General features: G+C 39.0%; 1 protein-coding gene across 2 annotated transcripts in view; it reads left to right on the forward strand.

Moving 5' to 3' along the window:
- Nucleotides 1-13,842, forward strand: part of NKD1 (NKD inhibitor of WNT signaling pathway 1) — a 114,243-nt gene that overhangs the window by 84,306 nt on the left and 16,095 nt on the right. Inside the window, exons 5-6 of one of the 2 annotated variants that reach the window (XM_080411229.1) lie at nt 4,698-4,804; nt 7,448-7,543. In XM_080411229.1, the coding sequence (XP_080267355.1) occupies nt 4,698-4,804; nt 7,448-7,543 (203 nt within the window). The remainder of the gene's footprint in view (nt 1-4,697; nt 4,805-7,447; nt 7,544-13,842) is intronic. The other variant, XM_080411230.1, reaches the window with a different exon arrangement.

Raw genomic sequence — 13,842 nt, forward strand, 5'->3', positions numbered from 1 at the left:
AGAGGCTCCGAAGCAGTTCATCTTTAGCCCGAGTTCTCCTAACTACTGTGCAAATTTGGGACATGGTAGCTGTAACTGAGACCTGAACATTCATCAGAGTTGCATCCTTTTTTTGTTTCTGGCCACAAGATCCTCTTAATCCATCTGACTGAAACGCTAAACACAGTTGAACAACAGAGTGAAACTGTCCTTGCTTCGAGAAGGAAGATTATTTGCTAAAGAGCAAGGTGCCACGGTCCTTTGCTTGAGATGAGGCTTTGAGAAATCCAAAATGACAAGCCACCTGAGTGAGGGTGAAAGTTTAAGCAGTCACTTTTCCACCTGACTGCAGCTCTAGTCCGGCTCTCCCCCCCAGCCCCTCTCAGAGCAGGGTGGAGGTGAGTGCAGGACGGCTTGGCTGTCTGAAGCCTAGTACTCCGTGCTCATTCAGTACTTGCAGCACAGCAATCAGTTTTACCTTGTTTCTGGGATTTTTTTGGTGATTCCTAAGAAGCAGTTGGAAATATAACCCCCATCTTTTCTTAGGAATGAATAAACCCCTGCAAAAAAGACTTAATTTGAGTCTTAATACCTTTAAAGTGGTGTTCATTCTCCCTCTCTCTTCCTCCCCCACCTCAATTACAAGCAATTGGGTGGTAGTAATTAACAATCTTAGAGACAAACATCTGCTAGTACACTTAAGCCAGTCAGTTTGTTTTTCATGAAAGAATGGTATTTCACAATTTTTCCAAGTTAATATTTTTTCTTTATTGTCTTTCCAATTTCAAATATTGTCCAGACACATTTTTATAGTTTCTTAAGGTTATAGAAGTGAATACAAGACCATTAATAATGAACAAGAACAAGAAAAGAGAACGTCGTAAAGAAAACATATGCAGTATTTCAACTCATGAAACATTCTGTTAGGGAGCATTGTTTTTGAGAACATATGGTTATTCCCATGAGAAGCAACATATATATACTTTTTTTTTTTTTCCTCCGATTGTGGATTCCCACAACAAGGCTACGTTTCTCTGTGTATTCATCTATATAGCGTGTTCTCTTTGTCAGGACTTGTTATCTGAGCGGGGAGGTAAGCAAGTATTTTTGCACAGATGATATATTGTACGTGGACCTATTTCTGATGGGCTAGACTTTGGGAACACAAGTTTATAAATTCTCCACACTCCTTTGAGATAGCTATCTTGTCTGGTCTAGTTTAATATCATTGGCAGAGCTGAAAGGAAGTTCACATTGTGAATATATCTGAACCTTGGCATGCGGCTCACTGGTGGATCTCTGTTTACAGGCTGCCAGTTTTAACTGTCCCAAGCAGACATTCTCATTTTATTTATAAGTAGGTTCAGCATGTGTTTGTATCCTTCATGAAGCTGAGAGAGCGCATGTCAATAGTCAAAACTAAGTATAGAAACAAGATACCAAACACCCTTCTTTTCTCAGACAAAACACTCGTACTCCAGTATGTATTTTTAAATGTTCATTGGGTTTGGATAAGGCACACAAGGATATATGCACAGACACATTATTTGATCACTCGTAAATATTAGTTTAATACCTCCATATTCCCCTTTAAAGTTTCCTCATTTAGATTTCATTTTTCTTCGCTGAATGAAACTTGACATCAGGATGAGATCACCAGATTTCCCCATTTCATCTGAGCTCCAGAATGAGTAACTGATTTCAAAGGATAATTCCCCAGAGCAGCAAGGCCAATGAGTTCTTCAGATCAAAGGTCAGCGAAGCTCAAAGAGGATAATTTCTGGCATACAGTATTTAAACTCTCTCAAGGAGTGTACTGCAAGATGTATCCCCTCCTTCCCCAACAGTTGAACTCTTGTTTTTTGAGAAGACTAATTTGTCAGAGCACATTTTTCCTCTGGTATATGCATTATACATTAAAGTGAAAGCTTCCAATCGGAACACACAAACTGTATCTCCAGAAAGGTTATGAAATGTGCCAGTGGGAGGGCTGTTCCTGAACCCAGAAGGTAACTGTGCCGTTCCTCTCTGAAGCACCCTGTGGGCTGGGGAACTCTTGTGCACTTTGCACACACCAACAGCTTTCAGCACAGTGCAAGAGCACAGTGGTGGAAGGGAGAGAATGGTCTGTAAGATGTTTCGTTTTGACAGAAAAAACCCACAAAGAGCATTGGGGCAAGGAACAGTCACCTTGTGCAGGATCAGTTCTCTCAGCCTAATGTGGTTTGCCATGCCAGTGCCATTTGGGATGCTGTTCCTTAACATATACAAGACCACTGTAGAAGTCTTTTGGCCATTATATACATTTAAAACTGTGTGATAACAGGAGTGGATTTTTTTTTTTCTTTTCAATTGGTTGTCCACTGTTTCAACAAAGCTAGGGGTCATACCTGCCCAGCTTTCATTTATTTCACATTCTCTAGAACAAGTTGGTGAAGGATTGCAAGAGCCCCTCATACAAGTCTATCAGCTTAGTTAGAAATGTTCATGTGAGAAGCTCATTGCTGGTACCAATGAGCCACTGAAAATCTAGGGGCACGTATAATAGTTACGAAGAACCACCTTCTTCCTTGTTGTGAAGGTCCGTGCTACCTTTTCATTTCTTGTTGATTTTAGAAGGAAACAACAGGGCTGGGCTAAGGTAGACAAACAAATGTTGTCTTTTGTTTTGCGGGGGTCTTTCTGTGGCCTTGGTTTGAACTCCCAAGAATATGGAGTAGTATTTATGGACCGGGTGAGTACAAAGCAAATGGCCCTTCTTCAGATATATACTTCAAAGTTCTGCATTGTAAGTAATATTTATTTTAGTATGTGCCTTCATTATGATAAACAATTTACAAAAACCTCCTGAGGAACAGTCCCTCCTCATCCGATAACATCAGGTTAAAAGCACAAGGGAAGAAACTGCTGGAAGCAAACTTTTTCTTCCTTCAGCTGACCTTCCTGCTTAGCTTATGTTTGGTGTTAGGGAATCCTGGCTTGGCTTGGAGTTGAAATCAAAGTGTATCAGTATGTGTATAGTAAATGCCATGTCTGCTTGCATTTGCACAGTGCAAATTACAGGTGTGTGTTGGGAAGCTTGCGTCAGTATAATATCAAAACTGCAAATAAATATCAAAGACAGGAAATTCCAAAGGTTAGGGTTTCTATCTCATTCCCCCTTTCTTTACTGCACATGCAGAATCTTTTATAGACCACTGTTTTGAAAACAAAACAAACAAAAAAAAGTAATACAATAATGTTAAATTTTAACAAAGAAATAAAGACTAGATGGCGTGATATTTATCGCAGGTTGGCAATGAGAATGTTGTGGCAGAAATCTTAGCTTTTGGAATTTCTGAGTACAAAGCTATGGTACGGGTAGTTTTTTGTTGTGGTTTTTTGTTTGGTCATTTGGTTGGTTGGTTAGTTGGTTTGGTTTGTTTTCCTAAGATAATGGCTCTGTTTCAAATTTGAAAGAAAATGCTGGAAAGTGGCTAATATAATATCTTAATTTCTAGTGTGTTAGTGACTTGTTTTCCTGGGAGAATGATTGGGAGGCACCTCAGTAGTGCTGAACACCAGGAAGGCCACAGAGTAAACCCAGTTTGAAATGGGTCATCCTGAACTGGAGGGCATTATGTCTCCGATTTTTCAGGAGTCTGACTATACTGAACTGGCACTTATATAAGATCTTACTTACAAAGGCATCCCCAAGAAACAGTTCCTGCTTAGCATTAGGATAAAGGATTTGGGTAAATGCAAACGTGGCAGTGCAAGAGAAAAAACACTGACTTTTTAAGACCGGCATTTTCACAGTATATTCTATGTTTTGGGGAGCAGGCAGGATTGCTGCTGTGCCTAATGAAATATGGGCGTAACATCGTTGGCACAGGTATGGATGTATAAAAAAATCATCTAAAAAGTTCAAGGGTAGGGTTAAAAAAATCTGTGTATATTTTCATAACGCTAATGAATACAGAATTAATTTTCTTCAGATACAGGGTTTCATCATGTGCAAGGCTGAGTGCCTCTGCAGGAGCCAAAGGCACAGCTATTAAGTTCCTGGGTATTTGTCTTTTAATCCACATGAGAAGTATATGTATATCTTTCTGTATTATATCTGATATGATATGTTGTGATATATGTCTAAAAGATGTTAATATTGATGCTTTTTATGAGTGCTATTGAATTGTGCAAGTACATAATGTTTTAACTTGAAACTTAGGTGAAATACAGTTTTTCATACGTACATGAAAAAAATGCAGCTTAGCCTTTTTGGCAGGTAGTGTTACCTTCTTGGAAGGTAGTAACGTTTTGTGTATTTGAAGAGGGGAATTGGAACAGGGTGAAGACTTCATTTCAGCTTCAGTACTTCATTCACTGCTGGCGAATGCAATGTGTTTTTGCAGTATGTCACAAACTTTCAATATTTTGCAACTTATTAAACTTATTTACAGTAACAGTTCTGCTGATTTATATTCTCATAATACTGTGCGTGAACTTCCTGTGACTCTAGTGATGTTTGTAGGAGAGGCTGTGTACCAAAAGCTGTTGATAGATTGTCTGCTGAAATTATCCCAGATGTATAGTGAACACAAAAGCAAATCAAGTATAATGATCCTCTCATACAAGTTTGCTGAAATCAATTTCACCCTAAATATAAAGACAGATTTGCAAATATAAGTCTGCTTTGACATTTCCTTGTAAGTGTTTTTTCTTAAATATATTTTTTGCAGTGGCTTTGCCTCCAGAGAAGACAGATGGAGTTTGCAGTGGAGATGAAAAGAAAGCAGAAAAAGAAAGTGACACATGCACAGGTTCCAAGAAGCAACTGAAATTCGAAGTAAGTCCTCTATATTTTAAAGTTTCGCTGTACTGACATAATTATGGTAGAAAAATAACCTGTGGACCAAATAGTGTCCTCTGATGCATATATATAGTTCCCAACAGTTGTAATGGGTACAAGAGGAAGTAGAATTGGCACAAATCAGTGTCTTACTATTGGTGCTTCTTAGAGAGTGATTAGTGACATTTATTTCCAGGTACGGAGAGAGTCAAATGATGATCATAGGATCTGTAGGATCTGAAATGTTTAGTAAGAGGCAGCATTCAGTTTAACCCTTTATCGATGATCCTTCCATTAGTAATTTATTATGCCAGCTACCATGTTATCAGATCTTTAGATTGACTTCCATGGACTGTTGCACTTGATTAAATCTGCCTGGTGTAAAAGATGTAAGCTTCTTTAACCATCGGTCTTCTGCGCCTGGGCCTTCAAAGCGAAATAACTCTGGCAGGCTTCACAGGAAATCCATCTGATCACATGGCAGGAGGAAAAGGATCCTGCAGGGCAATGAGTCTGATGGTCTGTTTCATTTAAGACTTACAAAAATCATAAAACTGCCAAACAGTGTGTGCAGTTGGCAGGTTCTGTTTATAAAGGGAGTGATTTAATAAATATAAGTATTGAAACATGCTGTCATCCAGCTAGAGGGTTGTCTGTCTTGGTGAGGAGGAAGATACTGTGGTACCGGCAAGAAACAGTGTGATTTTTCATCTCTCTGCACTCCAGCAGACATGGCAAACTTCTACCTTTCAGTGCTGTCAGCCTGTCACAGTAATGAGCTTTGCGTTCCTCAATTGTTATTTAAAAGACCATGCAGCCACCTTGCAGCATGGCTTGAGTGTTCATTTCCTTCTCTAGAGCAGATTCAGTCGTCTGGTATGATTTATTTTTTACTGTTTTAAGGCTGATTAAAAGGACGTAGCTTTCCCATAGGCAGTTCAGGTGTTGCTAGGTGCTTGTGTGCCTTCTGGGGGGAGGTGACTTTTCCTGCCTTTTTTTTTTTCAACCCTCCTTTCTTTCTTTTTTTTTTTTTTTTTTCCCTCCACAGCAATAACTTTTTCTAGGCACATGTTACAGCCTACCTTAAGCAGCAGACATTTGCAGACAGGGAAGGCATGATAAATTGCAATTAACAGTGCCTTTATATTTGAACGTTGGAGGACACCTGTCAACATGGCTGGTGCCAGAGTAGCTGGAACTCCACCATACCGGCAGAGTCGGTGTTTGTTCCCAAGTAGTTCTTGGCATGCCATAAAGGTTAGCACTTGGTGCTAGGCACCATGACTAATGCAGGGAAGGTTGCCATGGCTCTTAACTAAGCAGGGCACATCCTCACATAAAGATGTTATGTTAGGCAATGTGGGACAGGGAAGTATTAATATGTGGCAAGAAACCAAGTATTGATATTTTTTCCCTTGTTCTACAAATGAAAGTTTTCCAGCTATATAAGCTAGGAGCTAAGAGATCGGTGAATGTTTCAAAAGTATAAAAGAATCCGAAACACAAGTGTTGAGACAAGAGGTCTAAATCCGAGGTGGATGTGATTTGGCTTTTAAAGGTGCTGGGAATGTTTATGTAATACGAAACTGTGTTTCCACAGTAGAGTGTGGGGCACTTGGCAGCTTTCAGCCAGGCTTGTTATAACTGAGAGCAGACTGCCTTTGAACTCAGCAGGGGACAGGGGGTACCCGTAACTGCTGTAGGGAATTGGTTTCAAGTCAGAAGATCAACCAGGTATTTTGAGCTCTATCATGCTGAAGCTATTTGGAGCTGTTTATTTTACTTGCATACAGTGGCTTTCATTTTAATAGCACTGTAACTTTTCTGTTTTGCCTTGTTGTGGCTCTGGATAATTCTGATTGCACAGGTTTTGAGAGAAAGCAAACGATTTGCACCCAGGTGACTGGAGTCAGTCAAAGTGCATCCTTTGTTCTTGACTGAAGTCTTGGTTTTGGTTTGGGGATTTTTTTTCCCTGTAACAAATTGATTCTTTCAGGCTTTCCACAGATCACGCTTTCACTGACAGGAGCACAGTTAAAATAAGGACTAGGCATTGCTCCCAGGTTGTTCTTACCTGCCAGTTCCTAGGCAGGCTCCATTTTGGGAGCCTCAGCGGTGTGATGCTGTACTGCACGAACTCTTTGGGTATCTTTGGGTATCAAATATCTGTGTCAAGGACAGGTGCCACTGGTGGGGATTTGTGCCGCGTGTCCACTTTGTGTTGATGACTGCGGGCACTGTGGTGTACCGCCTCATTCTGTGAGTCTCTTTCTCTTACTTTTCTCTTTCTGAGTTAAGCAGAGTTTTCCTTCTCACTCTTTAGTGGGAAACCTTATTATATTTCCAGAGCTTCAGGGAGTCCTTTTCTTGTACCTTTTTGTGCTTTCTGCAATGAGGTGGAAAGCATCTTGCAGATTCCCTGAAGTCTAGCCCAAGGGAGTTAGGATTATCGTGTGACTGTGATGAGACTCCTTCCTTGTGGTGGACAGAGGCCTCCCTGGGACATATCCTGAAAGCTTCCTCCCACGAGAGAGGGAGGAAGGAAGGAAGCAAGCGAGCAAGCAGCCTCCTTCCACAGGCTCTCCTCTGCAAACAGGCCGTTCGCTTTAGGTAATCAGCTGCTCTTTGCATGTTTCTTAGGAATTGCAATGTGATGTGTCTGTAGAGGAAGATAACAGGCAAGAATGGACCTTCACACTGTATGACTTTGATAACAACGGAAGAGTCACACGCGAGGTAAGCAAAGTACAGCTGCCCCTTTGTGTGCAGCGTTTGCTAACAAGAGAAGTGTTTTATAACAGGAACATTTTTTCTTATATGAAATAGAGGTGTCCTGCCAACTTAAACAGCAGTTTCCATGGACCCTTCACTCCTAGAAACAATCCCACCAGTAGTTTACTGTTTTCAAATGTACTGTACCACTTTTTAAGCTGGTCGTTGTTTAATATCTGGGATTAGCCTTTAAAAAATAGTACTGGCATTTGAGGACAAAAAGTATCTGAAACAACTGAACAACTAAAGACACTGTCAAAATAAACCCCTGCAAATGTATATTGTTCTGGCTTCTATCCTGCTTTTCAGAGTTAAGCTAACCAAATATCAAGGTTGCTTTCTGACATTCTTTCCAGTAGGACTAACTATACTGTTCTGTTGTTTTCATGAATATTAGTCTGATCTCTGCCTTCTCCCTCCAAGTATAAACAGCATTGATGATATTTGCTGGAGGACCATAGTGAATGGCTGTCAAAGCATACCCATGTGTATTTTTTATTATCAGGATGTCTTCAAGATGCATTTCCTGTGCAAATAAGAAGCCAAATAAGAGGATGTATAGATTACATTTTCAGAACTTTTTCTATCTCTATTGAATGATACTTCTTCTAGAATAACGTCTTTTACTGACGTTTACTGCAATATGCTGTCATTGATTTTTTTTTTTTTTTTTGTGAGGTGTGTTTACAGGCTCCCATGCTTTCAGATAATTAGCTGAAAATTGACAGATTTTGTCTCTCTTGGCTCTTATGCTGGTTACTGTGAAAATTACTAAGAACTGGTTGAAAGGAATAGGGTAAATACTGAAAGTGTAGTGGCCTTAGGCACCAAATGAGGGCAGAATTTTTTCCTAGAAGACTGAAGCAAATCTCTTTTGGCATTTATGAACAAATTGCCAAATGTGGTAGTTGTTCAGGGGTTTTAATATATATATGAATATCATTACTAGGCTTTTTTTAATGTCTCTACTCTGACAGTTCTTTGAATATCCAAATGAAATCTGTGCCCCTCATGCAAGAGAATAAGCAGATGAAAAGTTACAGGCGAAGTCCGGAATTCAAATGGGAAGATGAGACAGAGAGAGGGGGGCAAGGAGAAGGGTGGGATGGGGTGAGGAAGTAGTATTGTATTTGTTAATGTATGGGGAACAGAGACCAGAAAAATGTAAATAACTTGCCTGAAGTCTCACAAGAACGTAGTGGCAGATTGAACCCAGATCTTTCAAGACCCAAGGCTAAGTCTTCGTTACAAGATTATCGTGACTCTCAAAGAACAGGGGAAAAACACACAAAACCCAAACCCACACACATGGGTGTCCTTTACATTCAGGCATGGAATTCCCATTAATGTCAGTGGGAGTTCCATGTGCTGAACATAACAAGAATATGCTTTTAAGTATGTATACAATAATTATTTGTGATTATGTGGTACACCAAAGAGCTTAATTTGACTGTACTTAGAGAATATGTTACAGCCAAATTCTACCTCTCCCTGCTACAAGAGCAGACTGCAGCTTAACTGAAACCAAATCTGTGCAGGGATTGGAAATTATACTACTCTGAGGTCTAGAGGTTGCTATGTTCAGGCTTGAACCTGTGCCAAAAAAAATTCTTTTAACCAAGGGACCAAATAGGTTGATAATTTTCAGCTCTTTACATGTGACCAAAGATAGAAACAATTAGTATGCACCATTGCACTTACCCAGTTAAGTTTCACACTTCTTTTTCAAGCTGTTCCAGTGCCATTTGTATAATCCATCTTGATGGTTGTCTTCTGTTGAATCCAGATGCTATTTAAGAGTTGTTTGTGCAAGAATGACTAATGATAGCAGCTTATAGATAATCTTGGCCACAAAAGAAGAATTTCAGTCTCTTCATATGACATAGACTTTCTCGTTCTATTAGTCCCTGAGAGACTGGCAGTCAGCATCGTGGGCCTGATACTGTTGTTTGTTAAGCAGCTCTGTTCCTGATCTACCAAAGGACTTAATGATGGCGAACATTAAACATGTGAATAGTTTCAAATAAAATGAATGGGACACATGCTTTGAATTAAAAGTATCGGAAGCACATTGCTGGATCACGGTTGGAACAGCCAGTCTGAGGAAGAGGACTGATCTGTACTAGTGCCATTTAGTGAGCTGATGAAAATGCTTTCAGAACTGGTCAGCTTTTCTAAATGAAGGTCCAGTGTTCTGGTGAGAAAAGCTAGTGTGGACCTTTTCTCCTTCTTTGAAAATTTCACTGTAATGTCTCCTGGATTTATAGCTGGATCTAACAGAGAGATGAAATTTCTTAAGTCATATTTCTATCTGTAGACCTTAAGCTTCTTTACAAAAAGAAGCCAGCCTTGTCATTCTTATTTTTCATGTTGGAAAACTGAGACGCTGGAAAAGGAAGTGACTTGCCCACCCACATTCATTTAATTTGATTCAAAGTCATTGTGTTTAAAACATTGGACTTCATGTCCAGAGACTTTCCAAAGTAATACAGAGTGTTAAGTTTGTAAGAGATGTGTAGGTGGGGTGCAATTTTACAAGCGGTCTAAATGTTTTTTTCATTAAAATGTTTGAAAATTGTAAATAAGAGATGGGTTTAGTTACTGGATAAAATTTCCCTTGGGTTTTACATAATGACAGATCACCACAAGAGCATTCAAATTCCATCATAGTGAAATTTCTTCTGGACCTTAACAACATCTTCAGAACTTAATACTGCTTTGATTTCCTCCTAGAGTCTGTATGACTTATTCCGTAGTCCTTATAATTAGAAATTCAGATCTAGTCATGCTTCTTGAAGAGAGACACCCGTTATGAAAGCATAATATTGGGATGGCAAATTATAAAATTAGCATTACTGTATGTTATTAAACTACTGCTTTTTCTGTCATAGACGACCGTTATTTTTCAGTCCTTTTGGTGTAGTGGGTGATAACTTTTCGTGCTCTGATATGTATATTAGAAAATTTGGCTATTAGTGTTCCCCTTCATTCCATAAGCCAGAAGAGGACAATTCATTATGTACTGCAGGCCTTTTCAGAACTGACAGCTGTACTGTAATTATCTTCACATGGATATTTGTAATCGGACTTGAAACTTGGATAATTGAACTAATGTGTTTTGATCCGTGAGGTTTTATATTGAGCTCTCTGAATGTAATTATACTTCATAAACACTGGCCTTTTTTCTTTTTTTTTGCAATCAGGTCTTTCTTAGGAAATTGAGTTTCTTTGGTGAGTGGCTGCACAGGAATAAGCACACAAGAAAGTTGCTTGTCAGGAGTTAAAAAGAGGGAATTTCTTCTAGTGTAGTTGTTGAGTAGATAGCAAGTGAGGCTCCTTTCAGGTTCCAAATAAGAATTATTCAACAACGTATGTGATCAAACAAAGCTGATGTTGCAATAAAACCACCCTGCTGTATGTAAAAATCAAACTACAAACAAAGTACAAATAAGACATTTGTACTTTTCTTTTTCTGCGGGAAAGGTAATGAACTGATATTGATGTTTCTCTTCATGCATTTTTAATAGTAAAAATGTTCTTTGTATCTTACATTAAATACCCAATTTTTCCTCTTATGTTTCCTTTCTTCTTTTTTCTTTCCCTTTTTAGTTATTTTTGTTCATATCCTCTGTAATGAGTGAAAGGGCTTGAGGTTATTTCTGCATTCAGAACTCAGCACTGAATCTCTGACTTTGGGAAGAATACTGGCTTTTTGGGGGCTACTGTTTAGCAGTCTGACCCTTACATGAAATTTGCTAGTTTTCAGTTTGTCAGCACCGTATTAAGTCATGATTTAGAAAGAGCCATGGAACCAACGGGTAGAGGAGTACTGCCTGTGTCACAGGGGCTATCATTTCAACCATTAGATTTGGTGGATTTGCACCAGAGAGAGATATTAAGAGAAAATACCGCTTTTCCTTTTGGTTTTGAGGGGAGCCAAAGACATCTCTGCCAGCCAAGTTACAAAGAATCAAATTGAAGGTTTTCTTTCAGTGTTATTATTTTTTGTTTGTTTGTTTGTTTTGTTTTGGTGGGGTTTTGTTTTCGTTTTTGGAGAGGGGTGGGGCTTGTGCCAATATCTCATTCTGTTAAATTAATTCTGCTGGAAAAGTCTCGTAGTTTCCTTTACAGAATCTCTAGTTTGCTAATTAGTCCTAAAATGAGAAGCTATGCTAATACTGGAAAAACAGGGTTGTCCCTGTGCCACTAATGTTCCTTAGAAGTAAAAAATTAATACCTGGCATAGGGACTTTCTCAGTCACATGATTTCTGTGAGGAATGAATAATATTTCCATGTAATTTACTCTTGTTCTTTTTTACAGACCCATTAGTTTCTCTGAGTATTCTAAATTCCTGGTAATCTCCTACTGGAGATCTGTAAGGTATTCTGTGGATAAACATGTCAGTTCAGCATACATGTGTGGCCTTAACTGTTCACTCTTAAATATTTCAAATGAAAGGATTTCTGGCAATCTATTAAGGTTGCTCTTTTTAATATACTTTGTTGAATTAGCTGCTTGATAAAATAGCATGTGAAGAACACACAGATTAACACTGTTAAATCCTTCAGCCCTGGAAAAACCAACTGTAGTGTTCAATAAGCAAGACACAAATAAATCTGGGTATGACACATGGTGGCTGTTTGGATACTACCCAGCAAACCTGTGTTTTGCTCTTTGAGGAAAAATATCATAGTTTCAGTTTTCTTAATTGATTAAACTAGCTATCCCAGCAGAAATTCCACACGCTATCAGCCCTTCAGAAGTTACGTTATATTCATGCAACCTACTTCCCAGCTAAATATAGTCTGTTTTCTGTAAAGGAGAGAAAATAATTAAAAAAAAAAAATATTTCTCTTACCCATTTAATATATTAGTTTAAAAATCCACAGTGATTTGTAATTAGAAATGGTTTAAAAGTACATTTCAGTTACAAAAACAAGCAAATGGTATTTTTGGAAAAATGGGAAACACTGAAAAATCTGTTCTTGTTTATTTTTCATGCAAAAAGGGAGAAAGTTTGAGAAATGTGGGATGAAACTTCTTGCATGGGAAGTGCCAAGCAGTCTTAAGCAAAGCAGTTGCAAAATTATGTGACTACTAAAAATCTTAACCATTATGCAGAAAAGTTAGATTCTTTGGTAGCAGTTCTCTGAGACATACTAGCTGGTGAACCAGAGAAGAGGAGAATTTAACTACCTTTTATTCTTAATCTTTGATGCTGAATTTCTTGAGGACAGTGAAATGTGCAAGCTGGTGTGTAGAAGGTAAAGCTGTCTCAATGGTTTTAGGGAGTTCTTTAAGGAATTTAAATACAGATAATGTTCAGTGGGACAGCTTTCAAGGGGAACATAAATTGCCTCAGTCTTCTGGCAGGCTACTGGAAGATGAAAATTCTTTTGGGGGTAAATACAGACATAACTATAAAATACAAATTTTGTACCATATATTTTAATAGTCTAGTGCTACTAGTTTGACAAGAAGCCATTACCATCTTAGCTGCCAAAAAAAGGGCTGTGAGACAGTAGTTTTAGTCACAGTTCAAAACTTGGTGATGAAGACCATTCCTAACAGATCAGTGCCTCAGGAATTTATATGTGATGATTGTGAAGCAATAACTGGAAAGCAACAGGAGGTTCAAGCTGCCTTGTAGCTGGTACCTGCTTGGCCGAGACCCTGGCAGATGCCAGAGTAGCGAATGACCCAAGCAGAGCTGTTTGACCAAATGAGAACTGTCAGTTTGCTAGAACTCCCAACCTCAAATTAGGACCTATGAATCCTATAGTAAATGAATCCTATAATAAAAATTTTGGTGTTTAAAAGATCAGCATAAGCATCCCTGACCTCGATCTTGGTATATATCCAGTCTGATGACCACGTTTTGTTCAGTGCTAGAATGCAGATCAGTTCAGATCATTGTGGAGGAAACTGGTCGTTAAACGTGTAATAAAGTGCACAGGCAGCAGAGCGTCCTGATACCTCTGTGCAGCCTCTTAAACTGCTTGGAGCCTGGACATCAGTTTGGGTTAATTTGGGCCTGTTTGGCCACGGGATGTAAGTTGTCCTGATGTGGTACATGCGTGCACATATTTCTGACTTGCCAAGTATGTGTCACACAAATGCTGCATCTGGGCTTCCTTGGCAGAGTTTGGGAGTACTTGTTAAACTGCCGAGTCGAGCGTCTTCTTGAGAAAGACCCTCACAGAACACAAGGGGCAGATTGTATGCCAGTTAGCAAGTTAGACTTCATCACTGGACAAAAAT

Source organism: Falco punctatus (genome assembly GCF_963210335.1).
Source record: "Falco punctatus genome assembly, chromosome: 14".
NCBI lineage: Eukaryota > Metazoa > Chordata > Aves > Falconiformes > Falconidae > Falco > Falco punctatus.